This window comes from Carassius gibelio, chromosome B8 (assembly GCF_023724105.1).
Source record: "Carassius gibelio isolate Cgi1373 ecotype wild population from Czech Republic chromosome B8, carGib1.2-hapl.c, whole genome shotgun sequence".
Taxonomy (NCBI): domain Eukaryota; kingdom Metazoa; phylum Chordata; class Actinopteri; order Cypriniformes; family Cyprinidae; genus Carassius; species Carassius gibelio.
This window is the reverse complement of record NC_068403.1, coordinates 22,764,606-22,784,360: the sequence shown is the minus strand read 5'-3', so window position 1 is coordinate 22,784,360 and position 19,755 is coordinate 22,764,606. Positions and strand designations below refer to the sequence as shown.

The window sequence follows — 19,755 nt, the reverse complement described above, 5'->3', positions numbered from 1 at the left end:
AGACAGGAACATCACAGAACTCTAATACACAAAACAGAAGTCCATAAAGGGCATGTTGAGGCGCCCACCAGGGCGGAGCGGAAGGCCACCACGGCCTTGTGGTCAAAGTCAAAGCCCTCCAGGGCGGAGCGGAAGACCACCACGTCCTTGTGGTCGAGGCCGGAGTCCACCAGGGCGGAGCGGAAGACCACCACAGCTTTGTGGTCAAAGTCAGAGTCCCCCAGGGCGGAGTGGATGACCACCACCTCTTTGTGGTCAGGGCGGAAGCCCCCCAGGTCCAAGTGGAAGACCACCACAGCCATGTGGTCAGGACGAGAGCCCCCCAAGGCGGAGCAGATGACCCACACGCCCCCGTGGTTGAGGCCGGAGTCCCCCAGGACGGAGCAGCAGACCACCACGTGACCTGACCCGACTCCGGAGAGTCCACCGGGACCTGCCTCGACTCTGAACTGTCTGTGGAAACCTGAGGCGCCTCGGTCTCGGGCACTGCCTCTGGAACGGCCTCGAGCATCACCTCGGTAACGGCCTCCGGATCAGTCTCGGGCACCGTCTCGGCATCGAGCACCGCCTCGGCATCAGGCACCGCCTCGGCATCGGGGCCCCGCCTCGGCATCGGGCACCGCCTCGGCATCGAGCACTGCCTCGGCATCGGGTGCCACCTCGGCCTCTGGAACAGCGTCGGGCACCGCCTCGGCCTCTGGAACAGCCTCGGGCACCGCCTCGGCAACTGCATTGGGAACAGCCTCGGGCACCGCCTCGGCCTCGGGCACCTCCTCGGCCTCCGGAACAGCGTCGGGCACCGCCTCGGCCTCGGGCGCTGCCTCGGCATCGGGTGCCACCTCGGCCTCTGGAACAGCGTCGGGCACTGCCTCGACCTCGGACACAACCTCGGCCTCCGGAACAGCCTCGGCATCGGGTGCCACCTCGGCCTCTGGAACAGCGTCGGGCACCGCCTCGACCTCCGGAACAGCCTCTGGCACCGCCTTGGTAACTGCAATGGGAACAGCCTCGGGCACCGCCTCGGCCTCCAGAACAGGATCGAGCACCGCCTCGGCCTCTGGAACAGCAACGGGCACTGCCTCGACTTCGGACACCACCTCGGCCTCCGGAACAGCCTCGGCATCGGGTGCCACCTCGGCCTCTGGAACAGCGTCGGGCACCGCCTCGGCCTCTGGAACAGCAACGGGAACCGCCTCGGCCTCCGGAACAGCCTCGGCATCGGGTGCCACCTCGGCCTCTGGAACAGCGTCGGGCACCGCCTCGGCCTCCGGAACAGCATCGGGCACTGCCTCTGCCTCCGGGACAGCATCGTGCACCTTATCTGGAGACTCAGGGTTTGAGTCGGCCATCTTGTGCTGTGGCGCTGGGCTGGCGGCCATCTTGTGCTGTGGCGCTGGTGCGGACTTTTTTTAGCCACACCAACCTCTGACTCTGAATCATCATCTGACGGTGACACTGTAGACTCTGGCACTGGTACACTAGCCGCAGGTCGGAAGAACGAATCAATAGTTCGCTTGCTCATAGCTCAGACGCACGCACATATCAGGTTGTGATGAGATTTGTTTCTGTTTCCTTCCCACAGATGTTTACGCGCGCTCAATTATCTCTAGGCCCCTCCCCCTCCACAGATTTTAGCCACTTGCAGTGGCCATTCCCTATTCTTCTCACACGCATTTGCCGCCTCACAGACAGGCATCACTCAATGAGACGCGAGTGTGTGCTCGCGTCTCATTAGTATGTGTGCAAGTGTGTGTGCAAGTGTGTGTGCGTGCGTGCGTGCGTGTGCAAATCTACTGGTCGCACATGTGCGACTGGATGTAAAATTCAGTCGCACACTCTCAAAATTTGGTCGCAAAATGCGACCATTTGGTCGCAGTCTGGAGCCCTGCAACATTTTCAACCCTTTAAATTTTTGTTTAGTGACATAACTAAACATCTAAAAACATATGAAACTAAGCTTTCCGCACAGTACAGTACTGTACAGTACATTCGTATGCATATTAAATAACATGGTAATTGCACACTGATGGATTTACCCCAATTACACAAAAAGAAAATTAAATCTTGATATGTCAAATAAGCTTAGCTGTAAACCATTATGAATATTCATGGCACACAATTTCAGGTCCTCCTTTAGAGGATTAGAGCAGAATGATTATGGGTATATGATTATATGCCTGAAACAAATAGCAATGAAGTGAGAATTAATCTTGTAAGTAAGTATACATCAATACATGGTTAGTAGGAGTAAATCAGAGAGGTTAATAATAATCAATATTATTTTATTAATTTAATTCATTTATTTAAATAATAGTTCAATATCGAAATTGAAATGATTATTTAATATTTATGATTTCAGAATGATTTCAGAATGGACTGGGAAAAGTGGTTGATATATAAAGAATATAAAGACATCCTCAGCTAAGTAAACTGTAAATGTTATAGAAATGGTAACCTCATCTGTATCGGCATATATATATATATATATATATATATATATATATATATATATATATATATACATATACTGCTTTATCATAGCATAAAAAGAGAGGAGCCTGGTCATTATCTATATATCAGCAGCAGACGAGCTCAAAATAGAGACATTCCTCTATTGCTTAGATCTGAAACATTTCATGACTTCAGCTGAATGTGAAGGACAGATCATTTCTCAGAATTTTCCATTCATATTTTTTTTCCAGATATATCTGTGAATGTGGAAATGTAATGTTTAACAGGGAATGTTTCAAATTGGTTTTCCCTCTTCATGCACTAATGAACCGATTTACTAGCTGGAGTTAGAGTTGCAGTGTCATTCCTCAGGCGTACAGTTGTGTACAGCACATATGCTGAAAATATCTCTGATCTGAAGGTGAAGCACTAGGTTAGTTACAGTAAACATTGAGTTAAAGACTGGGAGTGTGGTAGTGAGTGAAGAGTCCTGCTGTGCAGAGGTCACTCACCCGGTCCTTCACCATACTGCTGGGGTTTCCCCGCTGGGACACAGCAGTCTGCGGCCTGCTGTCAGCTCTGAGGAACAGCCAAAGACAGCTGATCAGTATTAACACTGGGTTATACTCAACACACAATGAACATCATTCAATACATTTGAACAAAAACTGAAACATAATTCAGATTCACTTATTGGACTTGTTTATGGAGAAAGTCTTGCATATTTGCAGTTACACTATGAAGTCGTTGAATGCTTGATTCTGATTGGCTGGCAGATTCTAATTCTGATTTTAAGAGTGGAATTAATTTTTGTCGGCGAAAATCCTGACCTAAATTCCTGGATTAAAGTTATTAAAGTATTTAAATTTTAATATATATATATATTTCCTTTGAAATAATATAAACTCATTTGACCTAAAATAATTAAAGGGGTCAATCACATGTGTATAATACAATAATAAATCAAACTATAATTAAAGTTCTTGGTGTTTGCAGTAGTTTGCAGTAGTTTTTTTTTATTGCTGCTACACAACTAGAGAAAACTGAGAAAAAGGGAAAGCTACATAATGCACTGGGCTCATCAATCAGACTAACCATGAGCAAGATACAGAAATGCTAGAAATATGATCAGTAGTTTTCACAAAAGCCCAAATACCCTGGAGTTATTTTATATATATATATATATATATTTTTTCTCTCATTTTAGGTAATTCCACTCTATGCTTTTCATTAAATAATTATTTAGTTACTCACTCGTAGCCCTGAGAGCGTTTCTTTCTGAAGAACAGAAAGAAGACCACAAACAAACCCAACGCCAAGAGAGGAAGAATCAGGAAAAAGAACACAAGCAGACCATCCCTTGTGGAAGTATCTTTATCTGAGTGAAATCAGAGAGAGGGGAAGGATTATTATTTAACATAGCAGATTTGGGCGATTCCACTTGAGGAGATCACATTTACAGATGACCCTGGTAATCCTCTGTGAAGCTCTAGCCGTGCACTTGTTCAAGCAGTCTTACCGTTCCAGGTGGGGCCGCTGTCCACGCTTCCTCCATAACCAGAGGCCTCACAGAACGGAGGAGCCCAGCCGTATTCACAGTGGCAGTTTTTATTGCTATTACACACCTGAAGCACAAATACACACAGTCAGCAAACATCTTATCAAGCTGAACTCTAGGTGTTTAGGATTTGAAAATAGGTGAATGTAAAATGCTATTTTTAAAATGATGTGTATGTAAATGTGTATCATTCAGGAACAGCTTTTTCCCTACAGCTGTTCTCTGCTCTCTGACACCCCTCAACACCCCCCACACCACACAAACAGACTCCTCACCCTTCCTCATCACTACATCTGACTAATTCATTTATTTATTTACAACAAGCTAAAAACAGTAAACTTATTATTACTTGCACTACTGTTCATCCAGAAACACTGAGTAATTAATTTGCACACTGAAATATTTTCTATGCACTTTACTGTCCATTGCACTAGTGTAAATGATGTTCATATGTTCATAGTTTCTGCCTATAGTGTACATACACTTTTACATAATCCATCTGTATAGTATGTTCATAGTACACCAATATGTATATCATGCTAATAGTATTTAAAATCTGTAAATTATGTCCATAATAATGTCCATAATACTTATCTGTATAGTTATTGTACATATTGTAGTATATTCTGTACTTAATGCGTATTGCACTTCTGGTTAGATGCTAACTGCATTTCGTTGCCTTGTACCTTACATGTGCATTGACAATAAAGTTGAATCTAATCTAATCTAAAAGGGTGGCATGGGCTAATGAGTAGTGAATGCATATGTACCCCATGGCCGCGGCATTTCTTTTCAACATCACAGTCATAATTCAGCACGTCTGCGCTTTTGCACTCAAAATTCAGACAAATCTGCAATACATATACATATAAGCAGTTAGTTGATACATATACAGATATATATATATATATATATATTTAGACACGCACGCATGCACGCACGCACACACACACACACACACACACACACACACACACACACACACACACATACTCACAGACACACAGACACACAGACACACACACACACACACACACACACACACACATATATATATTAGTGGTGGGCCATTATCGGCGTTAACGTGCTACGTTAACGGAAGACTCTTATCGTGCGATAGAAAAATATCGGCGTTAATCTATTCTCAAAGTTGGGTTGGGAGCTGGGTCTATACTAGGCGAGCTATGATGACTTTCACCTTGATATTTTAGCGTGGATGTATACCTAGCCGAATCTGTAGGGGGCAATAACATGGATGCAGCTGAAGCTGCCGGGTTTGCCTCAGGGAAACTTTTTAAGAAGCTTCCCAATGGAAACCTCGACAAGACGAATACTTGTTTCACACATACTCAGTCTGCAGTGCGTATGCAGTCCGTGTGCGTTACGTATGTGGTGCTGAAGCAGCACAGACTCATACTCATTGTGCTTTCACACAGGACGCGTTTGCAGTCCGCTACTCGGTACGTGAACGATCGCTGCATTGCTGCAGACGCAACGCTCCTGGAAAGCACTGATGGACCGCAACCGCGTGAACGCTGGAATCCATTAACATGGGTGCGTAAAAAAAATATGCAACGCATACGCACTGCAGACGGAGTATGTGTGAAACAGGCGTAAGGTTGTTTGCACCTTGTGCAATGTGGAATTCGTTTACAGCTTTCTCAAGAAGTTTGTGATGCATTTTGGAAACAGGAGATGAGCCCCTGTTCTAATGCACCACCTGTCTTTTAGAACAGGTTTCTCAAGACTTAACGTTACTTTTAGTCATTATTTTAATTGGGTAACACACATATTCTGAATGCCTTCGGCAGAATTCAAATGAGCCATTTTAATCTAGATTAATCTAGATGAATTCCAAGATTACAGTGAGATTAATCTAGATTTAAAAAACTAATCTATGCCCACCACTAATATATATATATTAGGGGTGTAATGATACTCTTATTCGTATTGAACCGTTCGGTACGAGGCTTTCGGTTCGGTACGCGGTACGCAATATGTACCGAACGGTTCGTTGGACTAATTAATTATATTTGGAAAATAAATAAAAAATTGTGAAATATAATGATATGCATTCAACAAGGTAGCCCAATAACCCAAACGACGTAACAGGCAACGCCCCTGACATCCCCGAAGAAGAAAAAAAACACCAGCTTATGTTTATGTTAGGCTACTCAGTCAGGCGCTCACTCACTCAGTACGCGCTGAAGGCTCGTTGCAAAATGGCCAATGCATTTAACAGACCAGACATAGAAAATCCTCCAGTAACCAACACGTCTGGTGTTTGGGTGCACTTTACCAATCGATCGGGGCATCCAAACAAGCACCGAAATCAAAATGGACTAGTACTGTACTGTGTCGGAATTTCCTGAGCAGTACGATACAATTAACAGGCCTGCACGTTATTAGATAGAATAACTGTTATAAATAGAATGTATGCACAGGCAGTTTTGAAAACTCCACCTACTTTGCTCTTGGCATAGTGCAGCGCAACTCGCGTTGTATTTTTATAAGGAGCTGTTTTTGTTTTATACAGTATGCTGCTAAGAAAACACCATAGAAGATGGGTAAAGAATAGCTCCATCATTGTTCAATGTAAAAAAATTTTAAAAAAAGAAACATACGTTGTTAGTTTTAATAAATATTTTTTTTTTTTAATCAAGGAAATGTATCTGCCAATTTTTTCTTTTTGCTGTATCTAAAATGTACCGAACCGTACCGAACCGAACCGAGACACCAGTGAATCGTATCGAACCGAACCGTGAATTTTGTGAACCGTTACACCCCTAATATATATATATATATCAAACTGTGTTGTTTGCTGGAATAAATAAAGATCTAATCTGCCTACAATGAGCCTTTCACGTAGTTTGTAAGGTTTAGACTTTAAATTACATTTCCATAACAAATCCACTGTATTGCCACATCAGCTTCTGTAAAGTGAGGGGTGAGCAGGGGACTGAGCTGTTAGTCACAACCTCACCGCTAGATGCCACTAAAATTTACACACTGCACCTTTAATTTATTAATTAAATTTAAATCAGCTTTGTGGCTGCATTATAACCTTAGGATAATCATTTCAATAATTCTGCATCATCTTATCCTTAGTGTAGTTATTCTAAAAGAACAAAATGTTTAAAATGATATATCCTTTAAAGCTAGAATGATTTCTTTATTAAGGAAAATAAAGCAGTCTCTCTAGCAGAAAGAAAAGCTCCTCTCCTCTAACCCTTCTCATAAGTGAAAACAGCTAAACACCTCAATAAACATGTCTAGCCAATCTGCGCACATAATTTAAGAATAAACATAAAGTTGGACAATGTCACTGTTCTCCATCACCTTATTTTCTCCACACTTGGTGCCCTCATTGACCATGCCGGGATCAGGCACATCAGAGCCCAGGAGGAAGTCCACGCCCCAGCAGGTAGTGCCAGCGATGGGGGTCTGGATCACTGAGGGCTTGATGCCAAATATGACTGAGGACAGGACGTTCTCGCACTGCAGCTTCCCGCACATGGCGTTTCTGAGGGAATGAGAGTGAGTGTGTTCTTATGTGGGTGTGAATTGTAATTGAACTGTAAAGCAGTATATCTTATGCTGTACCTGCTCTCACACTTCTTGAATCCGTTGGAATGGTAGCCACAGTTTCCAAAGCGATCGCCTTTAGAGTTGACATCCTTAAAACACAGCTCAGGAGCAGCTTTAGCTTCTAAACACACAAAAAGAAAGACATTTACAGAATAACGATTAACTTCTTTTTAAATTTATTTGTAATTTAAGAAAAACTACACAAAACATTTTTTTAAAGCAGGATAAAATAAATGAAAATATGTTACATTTTTTGCAATTTATTTTAAACATTTGGGATCAGAAAAAATATATATATTTTTTTGAAAATAATACTTTTATTCAGCAAGGATGCATTGGATTGATCGAAAGTGACAGTAAAGACCTTTATGATGTTACAGAATATCTCCAATGATCTTTTGAACTTTGTATTAAAGAGTCTTGAAAAAATCTTTCCTAAAGGATCATGTGACACTGAAGCCTGAGTAAAGATGTTGAAAATTCAGCTTTGATAACAGGAATAAATTACATAAATACATATAATCACATCATTAACACAGATGTTGTTTAAAAGTGTTAGAAAATGTACATGCCAAATAATTTTAACATTAAATACTGTCTTTTTTTAAGTGCCTTTTTAATGTTCCTTAATCATTTTGAAGTACTGAATAAACAATACTTTTACTTCTTATTCATCCCCACACTGTATACTCACTTGTGCCGAATATGGCCTTACACTGGGTGTCATAGTGCTGGCACTGGCCGTTGTAACAGTAAGCCTGGCCTTGTTTGCAGGGATGGCCGTCCTGTTTGAAGACATCATTCTGACAGAGTGCAGATGAGCCATTACAGTACTCTGGCAAATCACATTCATCCGTGCTGCTTCTGCACACTGTGCCACCAGGCATAAACTGACAGATGGAGAGAGAGAAATATTACATTTATTCAAATTCTGCATGAATTTTGCGAGCAAAAAGTACTACTGCAAAATTGTCAGATGGCATATATATATGTATATATTAGCTCTGTCCTTGTGAGCTGGTTGATGAAGTGAAAATTGTATGCACAGAAGAAATATACGACCTAACAAGACATATTTTGTCTTTTCAGCCAGAACAAGTAGTCTTATAAAGCAGCATAAGGCATCTTCTCCCAGTGCAATTTTGGCATACTTATAAAATTATTTATTAACATTTTAAAATTTCTTTTCAACTTATTTTTCCTATAATATTTCAATATTTACTAATTACTTTTATCTTTTTTACATTTATTTATTTTTATTTCATATAAGTTTTAGTCATTGTTACATACATTTGCCATTTTTATGTTTTTTTTTTAATTCATATTTGTATTTATTGTTTCAATTTATTTTCATTTTGGTCTTAGTAATATCAGAACATCAACTTAAATTTAAATTAGAAACATTTAACATTTTCACTTTTCATCTAATATTTATATTTTATTTCAGCCGTGTTTAAATTTATCGATTTAACACAAAAAAAAAGTTTTCGTTAACAATAACAACACTGCGTTTGGAGCAGAGCTACATTGTTAGAATAGATGTAATTACCCTGCAGTTCTTGCAGCAGACCCCGTACGCACACTGAGCACCTGACCTCAGCTTACACGTCTTCGGCTCACAGCACGGATCCTTCGCACACTCCTGAAAAATTCACATACAATACCTTCAGAAAATCTCTTTAGTTTTCTTTAGTGCTGTAACAAACTTTATTATATTGATTAGATAATAATAATAATAATAGTTAATTAGCACTATTTTGTTGATTCGTTGTTGCAGCCCTGATCTTTATCATAAGATCAATGGCTCAATTTGGTTACTAAATTAGCCAACAACTACCACAATCTTCTAAAAAACGTGAAATCAGGACCAGTTCTCTTCATCCGATAACTAAACAAATCACAAGACTGATCTGGAACCAGTCGACTCACTGCTTCTGATCCACAGTCGCACTCTTCGCCCACATCCACCAGCTTGTTCCCGCAGAAGGGGGCGCTGTACGCATCGTCCGGCCGCGGCGTGTTCAGCAGACAACGGCCGCCTGAGTTCAAGATCATCTTCTCAAAGTCATCAGCACTACAGCTGCTGAAGTTACGAGAACCACTGAGAGAAAAAGAGAGAGCGTTGAAGGACAACGAAATGGATCATGGAATCATTTTTTAAAAGGGTCACCTGATGCAAAATATACTTTTACATGTTGTTTGAACTGAAATGTGTCTTGTTTACACAACAACCCTTTAATGATCAAAATCCACCAGTGTTTAAATCCCTATGAGTTATAATCCCTTTCTCAAATCAAGCTGTCCACAGATTCTTGTCTGTGTGATGTCACACAGACCCAGGCTGCTCTTGTGATTGTTGATTGACACTGGAGTTTTATTACAGACTTGCCCTGAGTGATCTGTCTACAGTCCTCCATTGAGCAGATGTAGACGAGAATGACTCCCAAGCGATTGAAGTATTACTTTGTTGGATGTAATAACGAAAATAGCAATCCTCATTTACTACTGACATCTTATCCACTGAAGACGCAGTGAATTACTTTTTTAGACGCAGTGATGTACTTCAAGACATCACTGATTTGCTATGCACATACTCCCCAGGTCATTCCCTTCGATCAGCAGGCCAAAGTCTTTTAATTGTCCCAAAGACTCGTTATAAGATCTGTCCTTTGCGGCTGTTGCCCCCAGACTGTGGAACGCCTTGCCTTTGTTCCTCCGTGTGCCTGATTCTGTTGAGTCCTTTAAAAGGCAACTCAAGACACTATTATTCAAACAAGCTTTTAGTTGACTGGGCTTAAGTTTACTTTGGACTTTTTATTTGTTTTAATTCATTTGAATATTAATTGTGGTTGTACCTTGTAAAGCACTTTGTGATTGTATCTGTGAAAAGCGCTCTATAAATAAACTTTACTTACTTACTTTTGTTTTTGAAGGGAATGTGCCCCTCTCCCCGATCTGCCTAAATGCATCTATGTTCACGCAAATCATTCGTGATCCAGCTTCACCTACAGAAGAAATTAGTATACGTTTTTTTTTCATAAATCTTTGCGAATCAGCTTTCTTAAAGGGGTCATATGGCGTTGCTAAAAAGAAAATTATTTTGTGTATTTGGTATAATGCAAAGTGTTTATGTGGTTTAAGGTTAAAAAAACATTATTTTCCACATACTGTACATTATTGTTTCTCCTCTATGCCCCACCTTCTGAAACACGTTGATATTTACAAAGCTCATCGGTTTGAAAAGCGAGCTGTGCTCTGATTGGCATTGTGATTGGCCAAATGCCTCAAGCGTTTGACAAAAATGTTACGCCCCTTAACATACTGTGATACTTGCTTTCACAACGTAACCGTCTCCACAACATAGCAGCGGTGGCAACAGAGAGAATCAAAGTTATGCCTTCTTTCTTTGCGTGAGCAATCTTCCCATATAGTGATGTAGACATGTGGGGACTGTTAGAACGAGCTTTTTTAGGGGAGTGTGGTTAACTCTTTACTTTGGATCTCTTTGAATTCTTTATGCACCAAGAGATTGTTACACACCAAAGAGAAAGGAAAAAAGTTCCGCAACAAATTGTCACGATCATTAGATGGAGTGCCCATGAACTTCAGTAGAGGGCACTCCACTCAGGACCATTCCACCTATCAACCACCAGATGTCACTTGGACACTAGCACCTCTCATACTGTTGCACCACACCCGAACTACATTTGCCATGAGTCACTGCATCACAATCACCCTGCCACACCTGCACATCATTCATCAGCCAATTTCCTTGCCACACCTGCACCTCATTTACACACACATAAAAGCAGCACAATCACTCTCACTCACTGCGAAGTCTTGTTTAGCCTGTCTAGCATTTCCGAGTGGTTTCCCTTGTGTTTGGTTTTCCCGTGTCTGATTTTGGATTGTGTATTTTGACTCTGATTCTCTGCTGCCTGCCCCGATCTCTGCTTGGTTCTGTTTTCGATTCTGGTTGCCCCTAACATTCCTGATGCCATTCCTGATTTCTGCCTGTCTGACCATTCTTTGAATAAAGTTCTGCACATGGATCCGAATGCCTCTGACTCTTCGTTACACAAATGCAGTAGGGTTGCTAGGTTTTCATAGCAAAACTCGCCCAACTGCTATTCAAAACTAACCCAAAACTAACCCAATCTCTTTCCATAGGTTTCCCCTATTAAGTCACATTCCAGGGGCTAATTTATCTTGTTGCGAACATAAAAACCTCCCGAGGCAACAGTGTTAAAGTAGCCCAATTTGACAACACTGGAATGCAGCTAATGTTGACAGTAAAGAGCAGAGGTCCCCAAGGCCGGGGTTGTGACCCACTACCGGGCTGTGTTAGAGCTGCTACCCGGGTCGCCAGTTCTAATTTGTTCTAATTATTCTGCATTTTTCGTTGTATGCAATATTGAGTAGCAATTTGACGATTTTATGTTTAATTTGCAAATTAAAAATTGCTCGGATCTGTCATATATTAGGGGTTAAACAGATCGCAGTTGATTCCAGCATTCAGCACGCATGTGATTTACAGTACAGTACAAGCAATATTAAACCACAAGAAGGCGAAAATTCAAATAGTTTCTATCACCCTGTTTTAATGCACATTTTGAAGTATTACATGTGAAATGAGTGATGGAAATGCCAAATTTGTTGAAATCCTTTAATTCGCGAAAAAAGGTTTTACTCTCACTTGAGGTTTTTTATTTTTTGTGCGAAAAGGCGAATAATTGTAAATGGAAACCTGCATGAGCGTTCAAAGAAGTAAAGTGACTTTGCGCTATGGGACAACATAACCTGACTAAACAGTGGACCGATTTAGTTGCACAGCATCTGAAATGTTGTCATAGTCATTCTGAAGTGCCAGAGAAAAAACTGTCAAAAGTATTTCTGTATAATTGACTCCCAGAACAGTCTACCATGACTGCGCTCCAAAACAGCGGACATTAACCTCCAAAAACAAGACCACATTTATTGTGTTTCGTCTGCTTACTTAAAGTGCAAGCAAATTATTAAATTAGAGAATTATTATATTCAGTGGCCTCGCTTACTTATTTTTTTTTTTGAGATATTTATTGCCAGTTTATCAAGAAGTGACGAAAATTAGCAATTTTCCAATTTTGCGCACAAGTTAAATTTGCAAATTTGGATGGAAATCTGGCAACACGCTGTTCTCACACACAGCCAAAACAAGCATAGAGATGTGTTTCAGACATGAGCCATCATGAAGGTGAATGACAGCACATTATTATTGGTGAACTAAGGAAAATACACACATATGCACAAAAACACAAACAGCATTTAGATACTGGTGAAAGCCACTATTCAGCAGATACTTCATTAACAGTGTGTGCGAGTATCTGTAGCATATGAGGAGTAGATCAGAGGCATCATACCGAATTAATTCCAGCACCATGACTTCTGGAAAAAACCATGCCAACAAAAGCCATGCCTGCTGTTCCACCAAATTTGGATGGAAATCTGGCAACACGCTGTTCTCACACACAGCCAAAGCATGCACAAGCATAGAGATGTGTTTCAGACAGCATTGAAATGCAGAGTTGATTCCTTTAACACATCTCCCTGCATTTAAGATACATAGGCTATGCATAAAATTATGTTAAAAAACCTTCTCTCATTCTCCGTGCTTAATTTTTTTTTCTTGCTTATCCGAAAAATCATCCGATCTGTGACTCAAAAACCAAATGATCCATCGAAACATATATAAACATATATAAAATTGAAACATATACATATACATATACATATACATATACACATATATATATATATATATATATATATATATATATATATATATATATATATATATATATATATATATATATATATACATATATATATATACATATATATATATAAAAATAAAAGAACCCCCCCCCCCCAGACAGTCTGTTACAATATTTTTCCAAATGTAACCGGTCCATGGTGTAAAAAAAGGTTGGAGACCCCTGGTCTAGAGAATTGCTCATCATCCACGGAAGAGAGGGGTGGGGTGAGCAGAGCTCATAAGCAATTAAAGGTACATTCACCGAAATGGGAAAATTGTAAGTATTTTACAGACTTTTCATTAAGCAACCCTCTACATTGTAAGTAAATCACTAATATATGCAACTGAATCTTCACTCTGGGCCACTAAATGAAGTCTAATATTAGCCAATGGCTAATCAATTCTCATTTTATTTTCCAAAGTGTGTGAGCTGGAGGCTAAGTATAAGTTTAGCACAGATATAGTTTCCCTCTCCATCAAGCAATCTGTGCTATTTTTCAGGTCATCTGAATGGATGTGCAATGCACGTGTATTTGACATACCATAAACTCCAGTGTGAAACGTACAACTCATTGCCGCTTTGTCTCTCACACACACACTAGTGATGTGTCGTTCGTGAACGTATCGTTCTTTTTTAACAAATTTTTTAGGTGAACGAATTGCTCTCATTCAGGTAATCCACTGACTCATATTTCTTGTTCAATGAAATTCCTCCCTCCACAGCAGTGCAGCCCTGAACCGGGAAAATGGTTGTACTCACTAAGTGAACAAATCACGTTTGTGCCGAATTCTTACAAAGCAAAAACAAACTCTTCTTCAATCCATGAACATTTCTCTCAGTTAATGTGCACAATGTCATCTCACAGTCTGAAGCATCTGTCATAGCAAATCAACACATGCTGTTGTGGATAAAAACAGGTAGTCTCATAAATAATTTAATAGACACAGACGTGTCATGGATGTACTATAGTCCTTTTCCACGTCACAAATTGTGACATCAACATGATATAGATTTTAGACCCAGAAGATGATACTCATTAATATTCATTATACAGCAGCTCATTAAACCTTATTATATACGTTTTATATTCAGATATCGTATCATTATTATCTTATCAGTATTTTTGTTATTTTTTCCTTTTTTACAGAAACACTGAATGAACAAAAAAGCACCACCACGAGTCAAATTCAAATATATCAGTCTGGCAAGTAAACAAAAAAATTTACTAGCCAGTGGCGATTCAATTGCCAAGGTGTCCGTAGAGGGTTGTTAAGACCATAAGGAATCATATAAACTTGGGCATCCGATGACCTCTTTAGAAAATAATACAGCATATTGAAATTTGTAAGACAAAAACACTCACGTTGCCCCTGAGTTCATAATGCAGTGCTGGACATCACATTTACAGTTTCGGCCATCATCATGGTTCATCCCAAGATTGTGACCCAGCTCATGAGCCACGATGGAGGCGAATGACAGCACATTATTATTGGTGAACTGAGAGGAAAATGCACACATATGCACAAAGACACAACCGGCATTTAGATACTGGTGGAAGTCACTGTTGAGCATATACTGATTAACAGTGTGTGCGAGTATCTGTAGCAGATAGTAGATCAGAGGCATCATACCGAATTAATTCCAGCACCATGACTTCTGGAACAAACAGTGCCAACAAAAGCCATGCCTGCTGTTCCACCAAATCCTTTATTTCTGTGAAGACAGAGAGAGAAAGAGAATCAGACAGGCAATTTCTACAGCACAGCACTATAACTGCACAGCATTGTTCATAGAACAATAAATATGACCAATCTAAGGTAGACACATAATGGAAAACAGGATTTTACGTCATATTTTAAAGACATACAATGCAAGGACTTTCTCCTTTTGGCATATATAATTTTTGCACAAATAATTTAACTAAAGAGTGTAACTAGTGCTAAAACTTCATCTGGAGGTTTGTTGAATCGCTAGAAGTGAAAAGAAGTGTTTACAGCTATGACTTAGTCATGAAAACTGCAAAATGAACATACTTGTAATGTGAGTAATGTCAGATGCCTGTTAAATATTATTTAATACTCCTCCTTCTCCCTAGCACACGTCCATAAACATTCAAGCTATCAAGTTATTAATAAACCACTTTTTAAAAAGCTAGGTTTGGGCTTATATAAAATTAATAATTAAAAATCTGAACTTTTTATTCTATGTCAAAGATACTAGAAACATTTAAATCTACTAAACCATGCTGCTGAGAAATGAATTCATAAGTTCATGAAGTGTTATATTTAAACAAAATGTATATGTGCAAAAGGAGCACATATGCAGAAAAGTTCTAATTCTTGTAAAAATCCTTCAACTCAGAAAGTTACAATTTTGTTTATGTACATGAACAAACATCTGATCTTGTGATGGTAAACTATGGTGTGCACCAAGGCTCTGTATTAAGTCCTTCACCCTGTTCTCGCTCCAAATGCTACCTTTGGGTGATATTTTTACAAATGAATGCTTTATAATACAAATGTTCTCCTGACACACTTAAAAGCACTTCCACTAAATGACAATGGTCATAACAGAAAAAGCTCATACATGATGAGCTGTGCACTGTCATGGCGACGACGGTGAACCAGCTCTTTCTCTCTCCATTGACTAAAGCGGCCCAGCACCTCTCCAGCACCGCCATCAGTATTGATGAAGTTCTGCGCAGACCAGATCTCCAATCCCACCAACACAATACGGATATTCAGAGCAATGTACATCTAAGGGAAAGCAGGACAAAGAGATCAAGAGGGATAATCACTAGGCCTCTTAACAATCACCATACAGTGATGTAACTGGATGCATTTGTTGCATTAATTTTAAAATATTAAAACTTACACTATCAACATAGTTAGCGATTTGAACCACCTCCTCACGTACAGCTGTTTGATTCCCTTTTTTGTAGTTAAACTGTAAAAAGGAGAAAATATGAAACTCTAGGATGGGTTTCAGAAATTGGACAATTCTCACACCGATGCTAAAATTACCCAGTCAGAGGCAGTCGCACATTTTGATCCCACACATCTCCAACTGTTCAATAAAACTCTTCACACTTTCACTCACACACTAAGAGTTTACAAGCTACTACTGATTGATATTTCCCTGAGAGCAACATAACCATCAGACAATGGGAAAATGGTGAAAGATGCTGCTAGGTTTACATAACTTACTCTCATATTATCCACCACCATTAGCAGTTCCACATAGTGTGTCTGGTGCAGCACCGCTCTCTTTTTCTGTTTGGACAGACAGACATTTAGTTTTATTTTCAGCTGTGTTTGCCAGCACAAGCATTGATACTATAATGATCTGACAAATTAAAAATATTACAATTAAGTCTAACATTAAAAAAACTCTGATAATAATAATACAGCTTAAATAAAGGCACATAAATACAGAATTACTGTGGCTTAAAACTTGGTAAAGGATCAAATTGCTAAAATATAAGGAAGCCATGTTTTCACTTACACTTAAACACCAAGTTTTACTGCTTGAGAAAAAAAAAACTAAGAACAAATTATTATTATTATTGCCTAAAACAATCTTACTTTCAAAGCACTTTGATTTAAAAACAATTCATTTTAGAAATCTAGTCATGTGAGTGTAGAAACTTTAAAAACACTTGAAACTGAACATAAACCATCAAGCACGAACACACTACAGCAACATACTCCCATGCACACATCCATTTTCCTTTCCAGCATTCACAGTTAATTAGCTGTGTTTTGAAGCTTGTGTAATTGCGCATGCCATTTTTGGGATTTGGAATGACTCACCCTGATTAGATGGCTGCCAGATTGAACAAATGTGATGTTATGGATATAGCTGTCTGTAGGATGCCTTGGTGAAGCCTCGTCATCATGGTTATGAAAGTGAGGCGTTCCACAGTTGAGAGGTTCTGTCTTGACATCCTCCAAACGATACACCAAGTGCTCATCACTGGAGGAACCTTCCAATGGTTCAATACCGAAACTGGTGCCCTCCATGTGGATAACACCCCTGAGGTGCATACACATCACACACTTGCATATAAATATATAACAGGCTTGGGTAGACAAAGCTTTGGCAATCTACTACAAACTTTATTCTTTTTCATGAACTCTTTAAGTTTCCAATAAGGTTTATGGGTTTAAAATTGACTTGAAATACCCTTATGTTTCTATGTTTTCCAGGACTTTTTGATCCTTTTTAACTTTTGAAAGTTGTGATGAAATCAAAGCAACAACAGATATTTTCTTCTGTATTGTGATATATATTAAGGTTAAGGTATGCTATTTTCATTAAACATTACAATGTAAAATTTAAATTAAAAGATTCATATTTTTCACTGCTTACATGTGTCTTGGATACATCATCAGAAAAGAATAAAACTATTGAAAAAAAGGACTGGAAAAGTATTTATATTTTGATGAAAGCTAAAAGCTTAAGACAATAAAGTAAATTCTTAAGTGTGTCTGCAGCTGTAAAGGTTTTACAGTCTGCTTCTAATGTAACATTTCAGTGCACAATCCATTTAAAGCTTCTGTGATCTCACCTTAACCCAGAGCACAGGCTGAGTGCTGCAGAAGAGCCCTCCACATCCTCTATGTAACCACTGTAATGACAATGACCCTGAGAGAGAGACAGAGAGAGAGAGAGAGGCTTGAAAAGAAGCCACAGTAAATTCCACCAAGACACAAGAAGACATTTCAAAGCCTTGACTAACAGCCATCAACATTCACGCCATTAAAACCTGAAAGATGTCTGCTGACAGGGACCAGACTCCCTTTAGATGCTCCGTCAGCTTTACTCTAGAGCAATGGTTCTCAAACAGGGGTTCAGGGCCCACAAGGAACCTCACATTGATTTAAAACAAATCATACTATGCATTAAAAAGAAAACTACCAAGCTCTAAAATATTTTATCAGGCAGAAATGCAAGTAAAACAATTTTAGGAAACCTTATCCTTAATCCTTATCCATTAAATCACTAACACCTGGAAATGTATTTGGATTTTGTTGTGGACAACGAGGGGCCTTAAGAGTCAAAAAGGCTGAGAACCACTGCTATAGTTTATATATGAAGAATGACCATTCACTGTCCCACCTGCAACCAATCAGATTATATAAGCCTGTGAACTGTACGTTAGACATTGTCCTGCTCTGAGGGGCTCTGTTAAAACTGTGTCAAGCTGATTTACAGGGATTTCAAGGGGCTTTATATTATACACTTAAATTTAGTCCGTTTTAGCTCTCACTGCCACTTTGTCATTAGCAATTATCATTTTCTGAAAGCATAACACACATTAGCATGCATACATATGTATAACAATGTGTTACTGTTGTGTTTTTTTGTGTATGTGGCCACACATCAGACATTGAGCTGCTATTTCAGAAAACCAAGAGCAGAAAGGCTTGATGAAATCATCTGCTGACAAAAACATAGTTTCACAGCTCTCTGGAGCGGTTTAACCTCTGGATAAACCCTTATGCAAACTAACTCACTAACTAACTAGTTTTGGTAATGATAATGCTTAACATTCTGGAGTTACTGGAGTCTCATAATATCTGTAGTCATGAAACGTCTTTGGCTTTCAATCAGTGGGAGTGTGGTTATTTACATCATTAAGACTCATTGCTTTGTTTCCAAGCCTAACGCCACGAGAGTGATTTGAGTTGAACAGTAGAGCCGTCTGTACTCTTGTACAGTATATGTGTTGATTTGAGAAAAAAAAAAATCTAGGCCACCTTATACAGCACAAGAATACCCAGGAACGACTCATGTGATGGAGGCTTTTAAGCAGCATGATGGCTGATGTTGTGTGTCTGATGTAATGGAAATCAGAAAACACATCCTGTAGAAATCCCACCGGACATCATAAACAAGCGAGGGTCAGCTGACCCGCTGACTCACAGCCACTGCTTTCTGAACGGATGTATCTTCTCTTCAACTCTCTATATCTCCTTGTGAAAAAGAACTACACATGAAATGTTTCACATCTTAAAAGTATTTTTTTTTTACTGTCCTTGCAGATAATATAATATTAATGAACTAAAAGGCCATTCACATGTTCTTAGGAGTAGACTTCATAACTGTTTTTTAACACACTTAAGTAGACTAATAATGCACTTTGTAATAATGTCAAATACAATTTCTACTTTAAGTATATTTGCTAAATCATTGTTTTAATAATCTTAAAGTGCTTTAAAGAAGTCACTTACTTTTAATATGCTGACTAACATTCTAAAGCACATGTAAAGGAATTGATTATAATTTTAGTGTCAGTGTGTTATTTGGTATTAAAGTTAATATATTCAAAAGAAAAGTACTAAATTACAGCTTCAACAT

General features: G+C 39.4%; 1 protein-coding gene across 1 annotated transcript in view; it reads right to left on the bottom strand.

Moving 5' to 3' along the window:
• LOC127963277 (disintegrin and metalloproteinase domain-containing protein 9) overlaps positions 1 to 19,755 on the bottom strand; it is a 46,638-nt gene that overhangs the window by 5,170 nt on the left and 21,713 nt on the right. The window contains exons 5-20 of the mRNA XM_052563100.1: positions 17,963 to 18,039; positions 17,205 to 17,427; positions 16,599 to 16,664; positions 16,267 to 16,338; positions 15,979 to 16,148; positions 15,024 to 15,105; positions 14,756 to 14,889; positions 9,527 to 9,698; positions 9,147 to 9,239; positions 8,292 to 8,487; positions 7,613 to 7,718; positions 7,349 to 7,532; positions 4,780 to 4,860; positions 3,971 to 4,076; positions 3,706 to 3,829; positions 2,964 to 3,030 (exon numbers count right to left, since the gene is read on the bottom strand). Coding sequence (XP_052419060.1) covers positions 2,964 to 3,030; positions 3,706 to 3,829; positions 3,971 to 4,076; positions 4,780 to 4,860; positions 7,349 to 7,532; positions 7,613 to 7,718; positions 8,292 to 8,487; positions 9,147 to 9,239; positions 9,527 to 9,698; positions 14,756 to 14,889; positions 15,024 to 15,105; positions 15,979 to 16,148; positions 16,267 to 16,338; positions 16,599 to 16,664; positions 17,205 to 17,427; positions 17,963 to 18,039 — 1,953 coding nt within the window. The remainder of the gene's footprint in view (positions 1 to 2,963; positions 3,031 to 3,705; positions 3,830 to 3,970; positions 4,077 to 4,779; positions 4,861 to 7,348; positions 7,533 to 7,612; positions 7,719 to 8,291; positions 8,488 to 9,146; positions 9,240 to 9,526; positions 9,699 to 14,755; positions 14,890 to 15,023; positions 15,106 to 15,978; positions 16,149 to 16,266; positions 16,339 to 16,598; positions 16,665 to 17,204; positions 17,428 to 17,962; positions 18,040 to 19,755) is intronic.